Genomic DNA, 21,600 nt, shown 5'->3' on the forward strand with positions numbered 1-21,600 from the left:
CCCGCCCCGCGCCACAGGGCGGCGGCTGCGCGCGCAACCCGCGCGGCGCGGCGGGAGCCACCGCAGTGACGGCTACAGCAACGCCGCCCACGCTGGCAACGCGGCCCCTTGCGGGTCCGACCCGACTGCTGTAGGGGCTCCTCTGGGAACTCGCCTCTCTCGTAGAAGGCGGTGGCGGGCTAGGCTCGCTATTTTGCTGCAGCTGTTTCCTCGGTTGTCGAAACGTTGGTTTAAAAGCCGTCAGTTAAACGGGCGAAGAGGCGGGGCGCGCGTGGCATCATGGGGCGGGCGGAAGGATACCGCGGGCTGGAGGGTCGCCTTGGGAGGGCGCTGCGCCTTCATGTGCCGCCTTAGCGGTTCTGAGCTGCTGTGCTCCTTTGGGCGCCTCACGGGATGAGCGCTGCGTGCTGCGACCTCGGGATTCTCTCCCGCTGCCAGGTCTGGGAGGGAAAGCTTTCGCTGGTTGTGCTCGTTAGCGTCACAGAATCGTAGAACTGCAAGGGCTGGAAGGGGCTTCTGGAAGTCGTCAGCCCCCCGCTAAAGCAGGTTCTGTGTGCCTTGCTGACTGCCTGCTGAAGGTGTGATAGAAATCCAGCCTCGTGGCTGTGCTCATGGTAGCAAAACGTTGTAGGAGGAATTCCAGCGTACGTACTCCCTATGTCTGTGTTTGTATAGGGAAACAGATGCTTCTAAGTTAGCAACCAAAAGATCCTGAAGGCCAACGCATGCATACAGAAATTTTGTGTGGTTACACAAAGAAGCAAGTTTTGCGTGAATGTTGACACCAGCAGCAGAAGGCTTGAGTTTTTCTAAAGCCTAATCTTAGTTCTGAACTAGAAAACAGGGACTGTGATTGCTTTGGGATTTCCTGCCCCACTTACTCCAGGAATCCTTTGCAGGTGTTTGCTTTAAATGCTGAAGATGAACAGATGAAGCGGTCACAGGTGTTAAATACTGGAATGGGCCTTAACTATGGACCTTAACCAAACTGACCCAATTTCTTCATGCACAAATTTAAACACTACAATGCTAAAAATGCATGTAATGCATTTTGAGGCTTTGTTTCATGCTCCTGTTATAAACACACTAATAGTCACACCAAGTTGTGTTCACAGTAGCTGCAGTAGCTTTTTTCTTGTTTCCTAGGTACTGTGGTAACTCCCAGCAGCACTGCTAGTCCTAACGCAAGCAAGCATACAAAGCTCTGCAAACAGCAGTGAAAAAGTAACATTTGGACAGCAGAACAGCAATGTTAATATTCTACGTGTGATTTTCTAACTCTACTGTCTGTGGAGCTGATTTAATGCTTGACTGCAATACTTGTGATACCAATGCACACCTGTGAGTTGCTGGATGCAATACAGTGGTCAGGAATACATTCACCTGTAAGTTGCAGAGGGTTTCCTCAAGACATCACCTAAACAGCAATCAATCAATTAAGCTACAGTTACCGCCAAATGGTGACTCAGTTAAGCTCAGGTTTGGGATGACTAGACATTGTAATGCTTGCGTTTGAAGTACGGATGTGTATTTAGGTAGTTAACTAAGGATATAAAGCTGGATATTGACTACACCCATTTTAAAGCCATATTAAAGTCATTATGGTTTTAATATCACAACATTGTTTCTCTCTGAGGTAAAGACAGTATTTTTTAGTAAATACTGATTAGATTGATCTTTTCCTGACAAAAAAGAAGAGAGGAGAACAGATTGTTCTTAACACAGCCAAAAGCATGTTTTGCTTATCAGAATCTTGACTTCCAAGGACCTAACCAATCATATTGGAATTTGAGGTTTAGGCGTGTTAGAAAATGTAAATCAAATTTTCAGTCTCTTCTTTGAAGTATAACTTATATGCTGGACCTATCCATAAACAACTCAATGTCAGTTCTCTAATGAGAAAACCTAGAAAGAGAATATTCTTTCTAGACCTCAGAAAGGACCTCAAGATACTAAAGGTGCTCAGCAAGTCTGAATGTCCTGTATTATCCCAGCACAATGCCAAAGTATGTGGAGAGAGGAAAAAGCTTTCTCAGGTCTTCCCAAATCACAGAAAGATTTGGGAAAATCAGATTTTCATGAAATAGTGATAGTTGTCATGTGAACTTGTTTTGGTTGCTGATCTATTGTATAAGGAGGAAAAAAACATGACACTGCTGTCTTTTTGTCTGTAAAAAACTGTCTTTTTGCTGAAACCAACCAAAGAACAATTCCTGCTCCCTAGCAGGAATAAAAGTAATTTCAAATACAGATCAAGCACAGAGTATATGCCTCTTTACTCAGATGATAGCTAAGGGCCTTACGAGTATCAAGTATTATGAAGTGCTATATAATTATTGTGGCAAACCTGAGCAGTGTTTGACTCTTACCTTTGAAGATGCTTGTTTTAATGCACATTGTACTAAAATAGTCAAATGTGTCTCATGCTGCTGGGAAAGAATAATTATAAAAAAAACAAAACAGAAAAGCAGGATTCCATCATCATTGTTAGTAACAGAAGCCCCAAATGTAGGCCAATTATTTTATCTCAAATTTAAATACCACAAACATCATACACTGCTGCAAAGATACATTTTCATAAAATACAGATCTGTACCATTTGGTAGGAGATATTAAGCGCTAGAAATCTTTGTGTTAAAGTTATAAAATGAAGAGTTGTTTTGAGATTTATAGAATTATCTATCCCAATTTTTAAATTTAAATTCACAGTTGCCTGCACTTTTTTTTTTTTTTCTTTTTCCTTTTTGGCCTACAGAAAATGTAACTTAGTTTTTGTCAAACTCATATCCCCAACATAAATATAGTTGGGGATATTATATAAATATAGTAAAAAGTGTTATTTGGTAACAATTATATCTGCGTAGGCTAAATTTAGAGAGCATTTTTTGGCAGAGTAAATTAGTGAACACTGAAATCTTTCACCTTTTAACCTATTCCTAATAAGACTGAACTACCCAAAACCAAAAGAAACTGCCAACTTTGAGTATTTTCAGTGTTTCACACGAAGCACAAGTCCATTACATTGTGTTCACAGGAAGATAAACTTTGCACAACATAGCCTTGCTTCTTGAATGATAGCTAGTAAATTCACTGTTCTGAGGTGATGTCCTAATTCTTACTGACTGAATTTCACAGAGCCTAGATTTCCAAGAAATGTGAAAATGTACCAATATTGGGCAGTAGGTTGTTACTGGATATTATGCTGCTCATTAACTACACTGAATTCAAAGCACAGCTGCTTGTTAATGGTTAGTCATCTTTTTTGTTATTGTTGTTTAAATAACTTTAGTCTGTACCATACAGATTATGGTCTGTATTATTTGTGCAATTGCAGTGTTGTTGGGGTTTTTGTTCTGTTTGTTTGTTTGTTTCCTTTAAGCATTCCTTTAATGCATTTGAGTCTCAATCCTGGATACTATGTCCAAGCAGAGATAAATAGGATGGTGGAAGACAAACAGGAAAACAAACAAACAAACAAACAAAAGACAGGATATCACTTATTGATTTCAAATTGGCCCATTATTACAGCCTGGTCTCCCACTTCTCCTGAGTTGGAAAACAGTTCTGCTGTTTGTGGTTGAGAACAAAATTGAAGCAAATCAGCTGTCAAGAGATCACTCAGCCTCCAAATTCAAACTCCTTCTGTCTAATAGCAGGTAAAGATCAAATGTGGGGAGAAAAGGGTCTGAATCCATATTTTATGTTCTGTTCAGTATTTATGCTGATAGTTGCAAAGCTTTAAGTGCAAAGGAATCCTGTAAGGCTCACGTTAGATGTATTAGCGTATTTGGACTTTGTACACCTGCTGACATGTAATGTTAATCTGAGGTCATTTTACATTGCTGATTTTTTGTTTGCATTGATGACCTCAAATTGTAATCAGTCAAATATTGCATGAAGAATGATGACGTTATTGGCATATGGGACAGCTGATAAACAAGATCTTAGTGCTGCCTTTGTACACCAGTATTAGTCACTCTCTACTAAATGCCTATTATTTACCTATCACATTATGTTTTTGCCTAGCTGTAAGCTGGACATTTTGTCCAGAAGGATACCATGAGAAATAGTATCAAAAGCTTTGCTGAAATCCTACAGGATTACATCAGCTGGCTTCCTATGGTCAACTAACTTTAATTATCTTAGTCTCCTTTTATGATAAAGATACCCATCTAGTTATAGGTATGAAGACGGAGAAGAGTCTAGAGGGCAAGCTATATGAGAAGTGGCGAGGTCCCTTGGTTTGCACAGCTCAGAGCAGAGGGGCTGAGGGGAGCCTTTATGGCGGATGCAGCCCCTCACAGGGAGCGGAGGGGCAGCGCTGAGCTCCACTCCCTGTGACAGCATACCAAGGGAAGGGCATGGAGCTGCGTCAGGGGAGGGGTGGGTGGTAGGAACAAGTTCTGCACCAGAGGTGGTCGGGCCCTGGAACAGACTGCCCAAGGCAGTGGTTGCAGCCCCAAGCTGCCAGAGTTCGAGGAGCTTTTGGATAACCCTCAGAGCATTTGAATTTTGGGTGGTTCTGTGTGGAGCCAGGAGTTGGACTTGATGATCTTGTGGGTCCCTTCCAACTCAGGATATTCTATGATTCAATTATTCTAATTAGGTGGGGTATTTTAAAAAGTCCTTTTTGTTGTCCTCCACATTACCGGCCAGCTTCAACCGAGCCCTGTCCAAACAAATTTGCTCCCCACAGTGGTGAGCAGCTCTCTGTAGTCTTCCCATGCTGTTGTCCTCCTGTGTCACCCCATCTTGCATCAGGTGGCCATGTATTTTATTTTTCTACCTAAGCTTGGAAGATCCCTGCTCAACCAAGCCAACCTTCTGCCCCACCTGCATGATCTCTAACATTTTGGAACTGCCTGTTCCTGTGCTCTTAGGTGTTGCTTGAAAGCTTACTGGCGCTGATGGATCCCAAAGCCTTCAAAAGCAGTTCCCCAGGGCACCTTGCCAAACAGTTCCCTGAGCAGCCTGAAGCTTGCTCTCCCCACGTCCAGGTGAAACGCTGGTGACATCACCGAAGACTTCCAACTCGGCTACTTGATGGTGGTCCCTTTGGCCATGATGGCTGCCGACAGCCTCTTCACCCACGGGACCCTCCCTGTTTACAAGCAACTAATCCAGAAGGACACGTTCCTCGTCAGCTCCCTTCGTGCCTGTACCAGAAGTTATCATCGGTGTCCTTGCTCTGGGAACTGCTCTGCAAAGGAGCGGCCGTGACTTAGCACGGGAAGGAATAAGGACTGGAGAGCTCAGCTGTGAAACAGGCCGTTGTTTTCAGCCCACCCATCCTTTTTTTCTTAGACCTCGGCTGCCTGCACCGAGCGGCGATGTCGGCTCCTCCCTCCATTCTAACCCGGCTCCCTCCAGAGGAGCCCGGCCCTCACCGCCTCCCGCTCGCGGCTCGGCCCGCCTGACAGCAGGCGAGGGGCGGAGCCAGCAACACGCGAGGGGCGGCCCCGGTCCCGGCTCCGTGCAGGCTCTCGCCGGCGCTCGCAGTCTCCGCTCTGCCGCCGCCGCTCTGCCGCCGCCATGAGTGCCGACCCCGTTGTGTTCGTCGCGGCCGTCCGGACCGCCATCGGTGAGGGGTCGGGCGACGGGTGCTCCTCCGGGGCCGGGTGCCCAAGGGCGCGGGTGTCCAGTGGGCGCGGCGTGGCTGGGGCTGCGGGCGGTGACGGCTTTCCCCTCTCTCCTCGCCAGGGTCCTTCAACGGCGCCCTGTCAGCGCTGCCCGCGCACGAGTTGGGCGCCGCCGTCATCCGCGAGGCGCTGCGGCGGGCCGGGCTGGGCCCCGAGGAGGTGTCGGAGGTGGTGCTGGGCCAGGTGCTAACCGCAGGTAGGGCTCCCGCTCTCACCTCGGGCGTCGCTTCTCGTGGGTGTGACGGTGTGGGTGGCAACGGCTCCGCCGCTGCGGGACAAAGGCCGCCCAGGACCCACCTGCAGCATCCCCCGCTTGCTTGCGGATGGGTCTCTTGATTTCGTGGAACTGCAGCAGGCAGGAAATTGGTCGTTTAGGTGTGGTCGCCTCTTTGTGGGGTGATGTTTAAGCGGTAGGATCACCGAGCAGGTTGTGCTTCAAACAAGAGGAAGAAAATAAAAGAAATAGGTAGTTGAACATCACGTTTAAAGCTGATTTGGATTTCTGTATGTTATTAGCACACTGCACGGGGCGCTCTCTTTATCCAGTCCTTTGCATACAAAAGGGCTGACGCCACTTTGGCCTGGAGGATGTGTAGATGAATGTAGTGCTCCTGTTCTCAAAGTTGCAAGCAAGAATGGAAGCTTTTGTGACTGACCTTGCATAAATGTGCTTTCAGTTTTCAAGCGAGTTTATAGGAATAGCTGTCTATTCATAACATGCAGAAGACGTCTGAAAGAAACCCTTCTGCTAGCAGCAGTTAAAGTGAATGCCTTATACATGTACAACAGGTTGGTGCTGATTTGATGTTGAATAATTGGTGCTTCATCTCGCTCACAGTCAGAAGCAGGTTTGCAAATATAAAATATCGGTAGTAAATGGCCAATTAAATGAGAGATAACTGAACTGCAGATTGCTGCCAGAAGCTTTATCTACCAACTAATAGTAGGAGCAAGCTCAGCATTTGGGGGGAATTGGAGTACAATCATAAGAAGTGGCAAGACCCATGTTTCATTTGAAGAGCGTGCGAGGACAACTCCTGTCTGTACTTACAGGTGCTGGCCAGAACCCAGCTCGGCAGGCGAGTGTTGGAGCAGGAATCCCATACTCAGTGCCGGCATGGAGCTGTCAGATGATCTGTGGGTCTGGCCTGAAGGCTGTCTGTCTGGGGGCACAGTCCATAATGACGGGAGACTCCAGTATTGTGGTCGCAGGAGGCATGGAAAGCATGAGCAAGGTAAAGCAAGAGATTTCGCTCTCATTTTCTGGCTTACTGAGGACAGCAGTAAGTGATGTTGCAACCAGGTGTTCCAAGGTTAATGCTTTGGAGACAGTTCCTGCACTTGAAAGTGAAATTACACACGCAAAAAAAAAGACTTGGTAGCTTTTTTTTTATTTAATAATATTGTAGTTACGGAAAAGATGCCATGCAAACACAGACTGCATTTAAAATTCTATTTTAATTGCCATCTAGCGATGTAGTGATGTAGTGATGTATTTGCTTGCAATAGCTGGCAATGAGAGAGGGTTTCTGTGCTGCAAGAGGCTCAAAGAATGAATAACTGGAAATGTTATTCTCTTACAGACCAATCAGTCGGTAAGTAATTTGAGCTTGGGAAGGAAGCAAATGCTTTCATTTTAAGGTTCTCAGCCCAAGGCTGTGTCATGGACTGGTGCTTGGAAAGCGATCTGATGCAAAGGTCCACTGGCTGCCTCGTGCTGAGGGTGATATTGGTGCTTCATGGTAGCAGAGTACAGTGGGAAGCATTTAAAGGAACACATGGGCTGTCTTGCCCCACAGTACTGTGTGATTCTGTCTGTGCTGAGAAAACACTTACTGGTTGGTGATCTACTGCCTGGGAAATGCACAGGTCAAGCACCATGCCAGCTATCAGACCTTGGAAGGAGAGACAGAGCATTCAGCTGGGGAGTCCCATGTTTTGACTGGCCGAAAACCCTAATTTTCCCCTTATTTTTCATTCTATCCTGCAGTGTGAGAAAAAGACTTAAAGTGGGTGGTTTTAAGGGCAGGAGGGGTATGTGTATAAGGGAGACTGTGAGAAGGAAAGGTGAGCTGGGATTGCTACCCGTAGTCCCAAGGTGGGAATCTGTCTCTGCCTGTCCTGCTATTTTGGCTTCATTGCATACCACTGATAGAACTAACTCCTTCTGAAATACCTTCCTGCAGGCTCCTCATGCAATTCACATGCGAGCTGGGGTGAAAATGGGAGAGGCTTCCTTGCAGGATACTATAATCCGGGATGGCCTTACAGATGCTTTTTATCAGTATCATATGGGTATAACTGGTAAGTGGTGACAGTTCTGAAAATCAAATAGTTAAATCACAGAATCACAGAAGGGACCTCAAGCATTGTGAATCTCCAAATCCCCTGCCACATGCAGGGCCACCAACCTGCCCATTTAATACTAGATGAGGCTGCCCAGGGCCCCATCCAACCTGGCCTTGAACACCTCCAGGGACGGGGCATCCACAACCTCTCTGGGCAGCCTGTTCCAGCACCTCACCACTCTCTCTGTAAAGAACTTCCCCCTGACATCCAAACTAAATCTCCCCTCCCTCAAAACCATTTCCTCTTGTCCTGCAGTTATCAACCCTTTCAAAGAGTTGATTCCCCTCCTGTTTGTAGGCTTCCTTTAGGTATTGAAAGGCTGCATTGAGGTCACCCTGCAGCCTTCTTTTCTCCAGGCTGAACAAGCCCAGCTCCCTCAGCCTGTCTTCATAGGGGAAGTGCTCCAGTCCCCTAATCATCTTCAAATGGGAAGGCGGGAGGAGAATTCACTCTTAGTAAATTTCAAAAATCTACGTTAGTTAAGAAATTCCAAGCTTTCCTTAAGTTGTAGTGATGAAAAAGGGAAAAACCCCAATACTGAGAAGTGTTGAAGACATTTTTTGCTTTGCAAGTATAACACCCTTTTTTTTTTTTTTATATTGGAGCTAATAAAATGTTGGCCTGGAAGAGTATATATTCAGACTCCCTGGCTTACACCTGTGGGTACCACATTTCACTGCACCTCTTTTGCTTCTGAGCAATTTAAATTAACTTCAGGATAAGTGTCCAAATACTTCCTAACTGAAGTATTCAGCTGCACAGATTTGCGGTGGGGAGGAATTAGGTGAAATGTACGGTGGATGCATGTAGTTTTGCAACCTTAGGTTATTGCATCCTAGATGGCATAGTTAGCTAACTGCTTGTTGAGAGATCTGATCTGATCCAGATAAGCAATTAGCAAAGCTTGTTGGCGTTTGTATTTAGTTAGATTTACAACCTGGGAGGAGATCCTGCACAGAAATGTACACCCACAGAATGAAACATAGCAGAGAATCATGAGCAACCAAAACAAGAAATCAGAGTGAAAAGGTTCAATGAGTTTAGCTGCTCGCTACAGCAAATATTAATGACCACCTTTAAGCTCAACTTTTAAGCTTACAGCTATGGGAGGTACTGTCAGTAATTTGCATTTTACTCTAATTTCAGCTGAAAATGTGGCCAATCAGTGGCAAGTTAGCAGAGGGGAACAAGACCAACTTGCTTTACAGTCACAAAACAGGACAGAGGCAGCACAGAAAGCTGGCTATTTTGTAAAAGAAATTGTTCCTGTTCTTGTACCTTCCAAAAAAGGTAGGTGTTAAACGGATAACTACAGTTAATTTTAAAGAAAAAAACATGTTCTACTCTGTCTCTTCTAATCAATTGTTTTCCAGTCTGTTATGCAGCCTGTTATGCAAGTGGTTCCACAAGTCTGTAACCTGTTGCTCTCTTTTCCAGTTTCCAGCCCTTCTTTTTTGAAATAAGAGAGAAACAATGCAAATGTGGAATACCCAAATGTAGCTCTATGCGAATATTGCTATCTATTTTATTGGAGAAGGAATTACAATCCAGGGCCACGTCATGCTTAACACAGGTTCTCGACTTTGGATGCTGTATTAAAATGAGTATTTTCATGTTATTAGACAAAACTTAAATCAGACATGTTGATATGGCAAGTCTTGACAATCTAGTAAAATACACAGTAAACAGTAGTTAGAATTACTAGTTAATTAACTAGGTGCAGGTGTGTTTCTCTTTAGGTTTGCTTAGGATTTAAGCAGACCTCTTATGGCACACGAGCCAAAGGTCTAATAGGGCGATTCCCCCAGCCCTTTTGTGATGAGGATGCAAAACCTGAAGTTTTCAGGGTGAAATGATGAATCAACTGAATAGCTCCTGTGAGAAAAGTTCTGACATTAGGCCTTCAGGACTTTCTTGAAACCAGTTTAGATATTATTTCATGTTACTTGACTGTCCTTTCCAATGATATTCCTACAATTGCTGCTGCCTTGGAAGAGAAGTGGCTCTATTAGGAAGAGCCAGAACAATGTATGCTTTTATACAGCTAGACAGTATTTTGCTTGTTAGCATTCATTTCATGAAACCCAGCTGCCTGTCCTGCCAGAAGCAGCTGGAGGGAGCTTTATAGTGCACTGATTTGTTGGTAAAGAGGAATATGGCATAAATTCCCAATCACCCTGTTGGTTCTGTCAGCTCTGTGTTTAAGGTATGTGTACATGTGACCAGGGTCTCCTATGAGCCTAACACTCTGCTTTGCAGGTCCTATAGAAGTTAAAACAGATGAATACCCTCGACATGGGAGCAACTTGGAAGCAATGGCAAAGTTAAAACCCTGTTTTCTGACAGATGGAACTGGGACGGTAACAGCAGCTAATGCTTCAGGTCAGTCAGGCTAAAAGTGAAATGGAAAACTGTAATAGCTGTGTGTAGCCCAAGGAAGGGCATGGAAGAGGTGTGGCTACAGTGTGGTCACTATTAGATATGCTTTAAAGGAAGTGGCAGTGTTTGACAATATACGTAGAACTCAAATGTAACTGTGGAGAAGGACTTCTTTCCTGAGATATCTTTTGTTTGCTTGTTTTCTGTGAAGTAACACAAGTATTTGGACAACGATAGCAATGCTTGATTACAGTTAGCCAGCAAACATACAGCAGCTGTTTGTCTTTCCACAGGTTTAAATGATGGAGCTGCAGCTGTGATTCTAATGAAGAAATCTGAAGCTGCTAGGAGAGGTCTTATGCCTATGGCCCGGATTGTATCTTGGGCTCAGACAGGTATAGATCCATCTATAATGGGAGTAGGGCCCATTTCAGCAATAAGGAAAGCTGTAAGTAATTGCTTATCTGTCTATCCATATCTTGTAATCTCTTTTCATTTTCTAGAGATGCCTACTCACTGAAAAATAATTCATAGATGTAAGTATAGCATTTGGAACATAATGTAGTCAAGTTTATAGGCCTCCTTGATCACCTGGGAGTGTTAAGATCAAATTTAATGGAAGTGTATACTGACCTAATTCAGAAGTGAATTGGTTCTGCCACAGCATAGTTCTGATTCTTTGTCTGGCCAGGTTAATGTTCATACCATTGCCTAGTTGTGTTTGCAGTACTATGTGCTGAAGGATGAGCAGTGAGTGCATCTGCTTTCATGAATCTGATTATGCCCTTTGTGCTTTGGTTTGCCCTACCAAAGTGCTGCTCTGTGAAAGCTCAATTTCCTTTCAGATGAAACTAATCAAGAAGGTGCTTTCCAGAACCACATCTGATGTGCTTGAGCCAGTATTGCCTCCATTGAGGCACCCTGTGCCCAGTCCTCTGAGTGCTTCTATTATGAGAACCTCCTGTGGCACCATGCTGCTTGCTAATACAGATGTAGCCCATGGCAACCCTAGCTGATTATTTGCTCCAACTGCTATTGGAGTCAAGCATGAGGAGAGCTCTCCTACAGCTGATAAGGATATCTCTGCTTTAGTATTCTTTCCTAGTTTTATTTATGCTGTGCAGACCTTATTTTGTTAGTCTTTGAAATGTCCTGGTAATGCAGAAGCCTAGTCTGGTCACATAGCCTCTGTGGCTTTTAATGGGAAAGTTATGGTCATAAAGCTGAAGCACTTTTTAATCTGACCCATCCTTCTAAATCAGTGCCATAAATGTTGTTTCTATTGTACACATGATACACAGTTTAAACTGTAGGATAGACAACCACAGACAAGTATTTAGCTCTACCTAAAATCCTATAGGTACTCTGAAAAAGGGCACTTCTTAATATGAATTTTGTGTTACCAAATACTTCACGCCCTCCCCATGTGTTTGCTTCAGAACTTCTTAGTACCAGTTTCTCTGTAGAGTGACTAAGCCATGCTTTTTAGTGCTGCAATGTAGTAATTCTTACAGATACCACTTTCTCAAGAGGTTGGCTCTTACCCACTGTATATCTAGTACAAAGGGGCACTCATCCTTGACTCAGGAGAGATGTGTCAGTCTGGTTGCAAAACATCATTGCTGCAAATGATTCTGCTGATAAAGCATTGCTGTTAGAAACAGCCAGTGGAAGTAAATATTTAAATACAGAGAACATGCCTGAGCCTATACCTAGGCAGACAATTACACCACAAGTTTCTTGTGTGAAAGCATTAATCAAACTGTCTTCTGCAGTGGCACCGTGGAAGCTTTGAGTAACAGCTTCTCAATAAAGGCAGGAGAGAGGAGCAGTTACTGCTGACTCCCATCACTAGTGGTCATTTTGGGAATGAAACACCTGTACTCGAAAACTGTGTTAAGCATTCAAAATCTCTAATGAAATCAGGCTTGTTAGTAAAAACTTACTTTTAATCAGTTAAAACCTACATTTGAAAATGTTATGTAAGTTATTCTGCTATGGGCACCATGTGCAGTTTGACTCCCTGCAATTGTTAACTGCACCAATAGCTGTGAAACATTAACCTGGATGTTATACCAGCAGTGAGCATGTTGAGACTTTTTTTTTGCTGGCACCATGATATGATGTCAGTTGTCCTCAAGAGAACCACAGCTATGAAAAAAACTTTTTTTTCCTTCAGCTTTTTAATAGCCGTGAATTCATATTACTGGTACGAGTCTCATTAACAGCTTCCTCAGGTGCTGAGGAAAACATAAAAAAGCTTCTATTAAGTTTCTGTTTTGTTCTCTCAGATTGAGAAAGCCAGCTGGACTCTGGACCAAGTTGACTTGTTTGAAATTAATGAAGCCTTTGCATCACTATCAATTGCGATAGCAAGAGAATTGAAAGTAAATCCAGAAAAGGTAATGAATGTATCAAGTCTCGTTTCCTTGATTCTATTTGGATTGTATTCAGAGTTGAAGTGAAGCAGCCCTATTGGTATAGGCAATACCACATTAGGCATTTCCTTCAGCTACTCAGCTGTAGGCCTGCTTTGCTAGCAAATTGTTTCCTACTAGACCAGGCTACAGCTTTCTTCTGGTAGATGTGTACCAGAACTCTACATTGTGTAGCTAAGCCTGAAATATATGTCAGTTTTCTTCCAGGAGTGGTAAGAATTTCAGTTATTGCTCTCTCCTCAAATTCATCCCTAGCTACACCATCATTAACAGCTGTAGCAAATAAAAATGATTAGATGGGCTCCTTGGGGAAGAAATGCTAATTTGTAACAGCTTCTACACACGGGATCTAGTTTTCCCTGTAGTGTATGTAGCACATTAGCTTAGTCAATTTTGGAGACTATACCCAGTGATGTCGATGATGTCAAAACTCCAGCAAGCCACATGACTTCTGAACCTGACCTTGTGTTCTTTCCTCCCCCTCAGATCAACACCCAAGGTGGAGCTATTGCTCTTGGCCACCCTCTGGGTGCCTCTGGTTGCCGCATCCTTGTGACTCTGCTGCATGCACTGGAACGAACAGGTGGAAAACGTGGGCTTGCTGCTCTCTGCATAGGAGGAGGAATGGGAATAGCTATGTGCATTGAGAGATGAATAACTGCCTTAGAGTTTAATAGCAACCTTCTAATCATGCATGTTTTTGTTTCCCCTACCGTTACAGAGGCTTACTACAATGCTCTTTGTGCTCCTTCGTCATTGCCTTGTCAATTAAGATTAATAGTTACACAATTTTTGCTTCTGAAAATAAATTTTTCCACAAAGAAATAGCAGCATTCAACCACTTGTTTTATTAACATTTCGGTTACAAGAGTGGGAAGTGTACGTTAGATAAACATAAATAAAGCCTAATTATTCTTCAAGTGCTCCAGAGTGAACTGCATCTTCATAGCACCCTCTGTCCTCTTTAGGTTCAGGGTGCAGTTTGATAAGATCATCAATTCGAAGAATAGTAATTGCAGCTTCTGTGGCAAACTTCAGGCTCTTAGTTTTGACCATGGTTGGTTCAAAGACACCAGCTTGCTTATTATCACGAGGCTTTCCGTTGACCAAGTCAAGACCGATCCTGGAAAGAACAACTATCATCAGATGGAGAGGCAGGAAAAGTAGAAATAACTGGGAGTACATCATACAAGGTCCTGGTGACACATACGGAAATTCTCCCTCTGACCTTCAGTTCTGTGTAATAACCTGCACCTTTTTGCAGGCAAATTTTGGCTCCCTAAACTGCCAGAGCAATTTCCCATCCGCCTCGCCCAGCCCCTGGGGATACTTGCCATTTCAGATTTTTGCGATCAGGGTTAACTTGAGCCTCATTATGGAATGCTCTTAACTTCGCAACAAGATCTGTAGCATCTTGAGCAGCATTTACTGCCAATGTATTTGGAATTATTAAGAGAGATCTTGCAAATTCTGCTATTGCAAGTTGTTCACGGGATCCCTAAAAAGAGAACAAAGTTTTAAAACTTACTGTTGTTGGTGGAATTGGAAAAAAGCACAGCCAGAATTAAGACAACAGGTCAAACCACACAGAACATCTTTCACATTCACTCCAATTATCAGGAAAAGTAATTCATGTTTCCAGTTTGGAAGAAGCATCTTATGATTGTGTAAAGTGATTATGCTTTCAAGAACCACAGAGCTGACTTCTGGTAGAACAAACAAAACTCATACTGTCCTAACAAAGCACACGTGCACTGTTATTTATCTGTGTAAGACTCACCATACTTGTTGCATAATTTTCAAGATATATTGAAAGTGCTGCCTCTACAGCACCACCACCTGGAACAACAGACTTGGATTCCAATACTCTTTTAACAACACAGAGAGCATCATGTATAGATCGTTCCATTTCATCACACATGAAGTCATTAGCTCCTCGTAAAATGATGGATGCTGAAGTACGAGCCTTTGTGCTGTGGAATAAAGGAAGCAGAAGACAGCTTAATTGAAAAAGAAATGCAAATTACAACTCCTCTTGCTAAACGTTTTTCTTATAGAAACAAGCTCAGTGGAGCCACATTTTTTTCAGCATTTAAAAGCTCTATCTTACTACTGTTATGCTTCCCTGCAGAGTATGTATATCGTGACATAGTAAGTTGGTATTTAGTTTAAGTTCCAGTAGGTAAGAAACCTATATTGAGATGCAGTCTTTCAGAGAAAGATACACAAAAAACAGACACTTCAACCAATGTAATGTTTTTGGTGTCAGGACAGTTGTGGAATTGGAGGGACAATACAGGAATAAGCAGAGCTCTCCTCCACATAGCCATTAAGTGAGATCATGACTGCCAGCAGTACAATAAATGCAGTCACACAGTTGCTTAAATGCCACAGTCACAGAATATTCGATTCCCTCAGAAACAGCTACAAAAAGAGACAAAAGTTTGATATTGAGATCAGAAGTGAATAGTCAAGTATGTTCTTGTTAAAGAAACTATGACAAACCACATTTTTAAGTACAGCCTATCTAGCAATCTGATTGATACACCACGTTTGATATACGAGTTGTCCAGCCCCAACAGACAAGATGAAATACTGTTACTTTCACCTCTCATTTGCAGCGGACTTGTATAGTCTATCCCATGCGTATAACTACTCATGCCACTGAGACAGCATGGAAGCAAATAAATGGGATTTTATCTCAAATCCAACAGAAAACCATGCACAAAAATGAACACTCTAAAGGGGGTCCTTACTTCTTGATTAAGATCAGTTCATCATCACAGATTCTCTCTTGAATCACCTCTTCTGCCTGTCCCAGCATTAATGCCTCAAAGCTCTCCTCACCTTCAAGGTTTGCAAGGGTTGAACATATGGTCGCTTTAAAAAACAAACAAGATGTGAAATTAGCATTCAGTTCCAATACATCCTTTGCCAACTTCCCAAAGCAGCACATGGAAAGAACATCAGAAACATAAATACAAGCAGAATGAGCAAAATTAAATTAACAGCACTAAAGGAGCAAAGTTAATTTTCATACAGCAATGAGATTTTCTGCAGTTTGTCATCAGTTGGTTTTGCTCCATTTTTACAGCACTTATTTTTCTTAGAACCAGAAGTTCCCCCGCTTTACCATAATGAAAATACTTTCTTAACTGACAGGGCCAGAATTTTTTTGTAGTTGTTGTTTAAGTATTCATTAAATGCCGCAGCAATTCTTCATTTATCTTGAACTATCTATACAGAGTACTTTTCCCCAGCATAAAGCAGCATTTATGTTTTCACACTGTAAACCTTCCTCGGCCAATCCCTTCAAACCACCTATTCTGACAGAATGCTTGCTTAAAAAGAACAGTGAAATAAAAATATAACAAGAGTGGTTCAGCTTTCTTCATGCTCTCTCCTTGCATGGCCTACATGCTAAGAAGCCACACTCCAAAGATTAGTTACACCAGTTTTTACTTGAAAAAGCACCTTCATACACACGTACCTCCCGATGCCTTCGCAATCCGCTTAAGATCCTTCTTCACAACTCTTCGTACTGCCATGGCACCAGCATCAACAAAGTATTTCAGACACATGTCATCAATACCTCCAGTGGTTAGAATAACATTGGCACCCGTGGCCAAAATCTTCTGGATCCTTTCTTTTGTAATATCTGATTCTCTGCAAGGACAATAAAAAAATTACAGACACATTTAGAAGTTTGCAATTAAGTTCCGTTAACCAATGTCGTGAAATCATGCAGAGCTCTGCAAGAAGGAACCACTGCACAAGTGTACGTGGATTTCTTTGAAGTGGACTTACTACTAAGTTCCACCTTCGGAAATAAAAACTTTTTTTTTTTCCCAATTAATATTTGTTATTTGTTGGGAGACATCAGCTTTCTAAACACTTCTGTCTCTTGTATTCAGCCAAAATTACATCAAGCCCACCAGAATTGATCAAACCATCCACTGCAACCCCACTGGCTGTAAGTCAACCTTCCACACACCTTTGCCTTATCTGGTCCAGTTTCTCTGGGTCTGTGATAACAATCTGAACACCAAGCTTCATTTTGGCTTTCTGCAGGCTGAAGTCAAGGCACGCAATCTTTGCATTAACTATTCTCTTCGTCATACCTGAGGATAGAGAAGGGAAGAAGAAAAAAGGCTGATGTCAAACTGACTTAACAGATCCTCAAGTTTACATTAGAAAATAATGCTGCTTTTACATTTCAGGTATCTATTCAATTTGTTTTTTCAATCTCCAGTCCTGCCCAAGATACTAACAGAAAAATACTAACAGAAACTTCAGTGACAGAAATACATTTTTAAGTCCCTGGTATAACTTCTGTTTCCTTTCAACAGATCCCTATTCTGGATATGTGAACATCCACAAGAACCAACCCATCACTCTCACATACTTTTAAGTTATTTAATCACAAGACAACTCTGTTAAACTTAACATCTCTGTAAAAGCTGACACTGGCTCTCAAAAAGGGAGGTACTTGTATTCTCAAAGACTGCAGTGTTACCATGTCAATACCCAGCAAAATAAGCAGTTACAAATATTTGAGTACTCTAGTAGGCCTCTCAAACCCTAGTCTAGAAACAAGGATGAAGTGCTAAGTTTTTTTGCTTTTTTTCTTATTTAATCATTCTACTGAACTGAAAAACCAGAAGTTCCACAACTAGTGCATTCAGTAGGAAGATCCATGCAGAAAGAATGAGAGTACCAAATTCACACAAAAGCTCTATAGAACAGTGTTTTCTTACCCTGTGAGCCCACCACGCAGTTGAGAGCGTAACCATTCACAAGAATGCTCTCTTTTTGGCTGCGGCCATGTGCCTTCAAAACATTAACAGAGTTGATTGGATACCGGGCCTGCCCCTTCTGGTCTGTATATTTAACTGCCATTGCAGCATCCACCACCATATTTGCAAAGAAATCACCATCACTAAAATGCTGTTAAGGTTAAAACTGAAATGAAAACTACTGTTATCCTTAAGGAATGAAGAAAAAAAAAAAAAAAAAAAAAAAGAAAAAAAAAAAAAGGAAAGTTTCTTGTATAAAATATTTTTTAATTTTTTTTTTTTTAGAGAAATAGAAAAAGCTGATATAGTAAGAAGCATATTAGGACAGGCTAATGCAAAGCTTGTTTTGACCCTCCTTTTTGTTCTTTAACGAACAAAATATCTATCCTATGATCACAGCATGCATCCTCCTATTAGCACAAAGATCAAGAATACAGGCTTTTCTGTGACAATCAAGTGAAACACAGCTTTCTTTCCTGCTATTTCACTCCCCTAGATACCCAACTTCCATTTTTTCCATTCATGCAGTTCTTTCGCATAGACACACACCGTAAGAAAAAAAATTAATACAGTTCTATCTATTATGGTGTCCTTATCCAGGTTCAAATACTTGGGAAAGGTCTGAACATGCTTTCCCATGGCAGATAACGATACCACTGAAATGTTTTCTGTACCTTTGTCACGAATGGGAGAATACTTCATTTCACTATTGCTGTAAAGGAAACTAGCCTAACTGATCAAGCTCTCCGAACACGTAAATAACTGGAACAAGTTAAAGGATACATTCCTATAATTTTTGAGGACATGGATGTTTTAGCAGCATTAATCAGGCATTCCCTGCCTAACTCGTCTGTGTTAATAATAAGGTTTTCATTGATGTAGCGAACTGCTTCCCTGTAGAATAAAGACAAAATACCAATGAAGAATGCCACCCTTACAAAAGACAAAAACCTTGTGCCTTCAGCCCTGCTAAATGTTACGTAGAAATTAAATCAATTATTCTTCTCAGACAGTAAAATGACATTTTTATGTGACAATATACAAATACAGAATTAAAATTACAATGAAACCAGCGTATCCATTTTGCACAAGGAAATCTTCATTAATGCAGCTATAAAACCAGAAACAAACAAAAAGCATGCACTTATTGTACCTGGAAAATGCAATACACTTCAACTGTATCAGTTTCTTACTTGCAAGCAAGTCGGTATCCACCAATAATGGAGGTAGGATGGATTTTCTGTTTGACAAGCTCATCAGCATTTTTTAGAAGTTCTGCAGCAATGATTACCTGTTTGAAATACGAACACCAAATATACCCATTTCATACAACCAAAATAAATACTTCCTACCATTCAGTAGTGAAATAGAATCCCCAATGGTTCATTATCTGCCCAGCAGAAACAACACCTTAAACTATACTTTCTGACCTTGGAGGAAAAGCCATGCAATTTTAAACAGCAAGGAAGTTTTCAATCCCCTGAAACTTTTTACAACACTGACCATTCTTACCAATTAGCCTTAGCATTTTACTTTCCCGGTGGTTAGAAAGAAAGAATGTCAATTCAGAAACTATCCTTGACTTCAACAAAGGAAAAAATAGCGAACAAACAGCAGTGAGTGAATTCCACTCCAGCATACCAACTGCATACAGAAACAAGCATCTATGAAACATAAACACACAAATCTGATTTCGTTGTTCTGCAGCCCACTTTAAAAAAAAAAACTGAGACCATGAAACACTGACATTTGTTGCATCTGCCTATAAAACTTTTTGCATACCACTGAGGTTGTTCCATCACCAACTTCTTTGTCTTGTAGGTCCGCCAGCTCACAAAGAACTTTTGCAGCAGGATGTTCAACTTCCAGCAGTTTCAGAATGGTTGCACCATCATTAGTAATGGTCACGTCCTAGTTTTTAGAAATTGAATATCAGTACAAAATACATGTCTATTGTTTTTCCTGTCACGTTCCGCAATGTTCATGAAGCAGAACATTAATTTTTCTTTGTAAATTTTCATGAAACAGCTATTTATACCAAATGCTTATTGCTTCTTTGTAACCAAGTGACCCACAGTTATCAGGAACAGCTGGCACCTCATTTTCATCAGAAACACCTGTTAGGTACAAAATGTTTTGCACATATCATGCTAACAATACAGCAGTGAATCACTCCCAATACAGTATTTTATTATGGTCTTATACTAGGAAAACTTCAAATAATTTTAAATGCAAAATACAGATCTTAGAATTGTTAAGAGTTATTTGAAATCATTTTCACACTGCATCTCACAGGGAAGAGATCAGGGTATACAAGTCAACATCAGTCTGATTTTAGCACTGTATACTCATTTGAGTTCAAGTAATTTTTTCAAGTAGTGACTTTTACACAGAGAAAAAGATCAACAGTAATACATAAGCTATTGATGCAAGTGATACAGCATGAACCACCTGAATATACTGTTTCACTGAAATGCTCCTCCTCCCACTCTCTCTCCACACAACACAAAATCAGGTACATGAACATGAGACCTAGGAAGCACGCTAGGTGGAAGCACTTCTACAACGATAAAAAACTTCCTAGCATTTTCCACTTAGATAAAGCTTACTTACCCCAATATCATCCACCAACATCTTATCCAGCCCAACTGGCCCCAGGGAACTTTTCACAATGTTGGCAATAGCAGATGCAGCAGTAACTACATAAACGAAAACAAAATAAGATTTTAGAAACCAAAAAGCACGAGAAACCTGTGCTTCAGAAACTTTAGATAAACTAACTCAGGATGACATTTCAGTCTGGTTTGCAGGTATTAAGCAGTACAAAATACAAGCAGCATGTACCAAGGTGGATACAGACCCATGGTACAACCACATAAAGTAGGACGTGTAACAACTGATAGCGTATCTTTTTGCCTCAATTAGGTCTATAACTAACACAAAATATTTGAAGTCATGAAAACCGAAAGTGAGGGGCCTCCAGGCACTTAAATGATAATGGAGCATCTAATGTAGCAGCTTGTCCACGTGATGTTCTGCCAACTTCATGTAGGAAAAAGATACAATCAACCTTTTCCTTCAGACCGTGGCAAGTTTTTCCTCTATCCCACAAGCATAGCCACTTCCTCTGGAGATTGAAAAAGTGGTAGTATAATGGGAAGAACTGCAACGCAGGCCGTCACTCTAAGTTTCCAACGGTGTAACTACTGCCCCTTAGAGCAGCTTTTTGAAAGAAGTTGCCATTACCGAACACCTCAGCCAAATTAAGGCAATCTGATCTTAAGCGTACACCGGAAGTGTACAACCCTCACAATCACCAGAAGGCGACTCCTCAGCTTCTTTTCTCGTTCACCTTCTCAGAAATGCAGATACTCCCGGGATGCGCAGCCTTCCCCGCGTGCCGTTTGTGAGAAACGTAATTCGGACGGGGCCGCTTTCCCCAGCAGCCACCTCCCCACCCGGCACCCTGCAGGCCCTACGAGTTGGGGGCGGTCCCCACCCACCGTGGCCGGCAGCCGCCCGCCCACATGATCGAGCCGAGGCGGCGGCTGGCCCGGGGCGGGGAAGCACATGGCTACGCCATGTTACCCCCTCCGCGCTCCCTCCCCGCTTAGCGGGCTCCGTCGGCAGCACGCGGCCGTTACCGTTCTGCGTGCGGATGGTGTCGCCGCTCGTCCGCTCGCCAAACACAGCCAGGGGCCCCTCCATCGCCGCCATCTTCCCGCCGGGCCGTGGCGCGAGAGGCAGACACACAGCCGAGACACAGAATGGCCAACAGCCCGCTATGGAATGCCGGGAACTCCGCCTGAGACGGGCGCGGGCAGGCGGGGCGGTGAAGGGGCGGGTCCACGGCCGCCCGCCCAATCCGGGGGCGCGATGCAGCCCGGTCTCGAACCGTGATTGGTCCTTGGCGTTGAACAAAGCCACTGAACCGAATGAGAGGCGGCAGCGCTTCTAGGAGGTTCTAGAAACCGGGGCGGCGCGCGCGGCTGCTTTGAG

General features: G+C 42.8%; 2 protein-coding genes and 1 non-coding gene across 3 annotated transcripts; 1 reads left to right on the top strand and 2 right to left on the bottom strand.

Moving 5' to 3' along the window:
• The first annotated feature begins 5,373 nt into the window (after positions 1-5,373).
• ACAT2 (acetyl-CoA acetyltransferase 2) lies at positions 5,374-13,725 on the top strand. Its single transcript, XM_048935919.1, has 9 exons — positions 5,374-5,581; positions 5,701-5,835; positions 6,693-6,874; positions 7,826-7,943; positions 9,135-9,278; positions 10,248-10,370; positions 10,661-10,815; positions 12,659-12,769; positions 13,292-13,725. Exons 1-9 carry the CDS (start codon positions 5,533-5,535, stop codon positions 13,457-13,459), a joined length of 1,185 nt encoding a protein of 394 aa, XP_048791876.1. The 5' UTR covers positions 5,374-5,532; the 3' UTR covers positions 13,460-13,725.
• On the bottom strand, positions 13,631-21,424 carry TCP1 (t-complex 1). Its single transcript, XM_048935918.1, has 12 exons — positions 21,246-21,424; positions 20,215-20,300; positions 19,384-19,512; positions 18,795-18,892; positions 18,385-18,495; positions 17,563-17,744; positions 16,800-16,926; positions 16,296-16,471; positions 15,562-15,685; positions 14,586-14,778; positions 14,140-14,303; positions 13,631-13,928 (listed from the first exon to the last, which is right to left on the bottom strand). The coding sequence occupies exons 1-12, from the start codon at positions 21,316-21,318 to the stop codon at positions 13,715-13,717; spliced, it is 1,677 nt and encodes a 558-aa protein (XP_048791875.1). The 5' UTR covers positions 21,319-21,424; the 3' UTR covers positions 13,631-13,714.
• Positions 20,626-20,762, bottom strand: LOC125690258 (small nucleolar RNA SNORA29). The gene has a single exon (XR_007375581.1). It is a non-coding gene; the product is annotated as a small nucleolar RNA SNORA29 (small nucleolar RNA).
• Positions 21,425-21,600: the final 176 nt, after the last annotated feature.

Source organism: Lagopus muta, chromosome 2, assembly GCF_023343835.1.
Source record: "Lagopus muta isolate bLagMut1 chromosome 2, bLagMut1 primary, whole genome shotgun sequence".
Lineage (NCBI taxonomy): Eukaryota > Metazoa > Chordata > Aves > Galliformes > Phasianidae > Lagopus > Lagopus muta.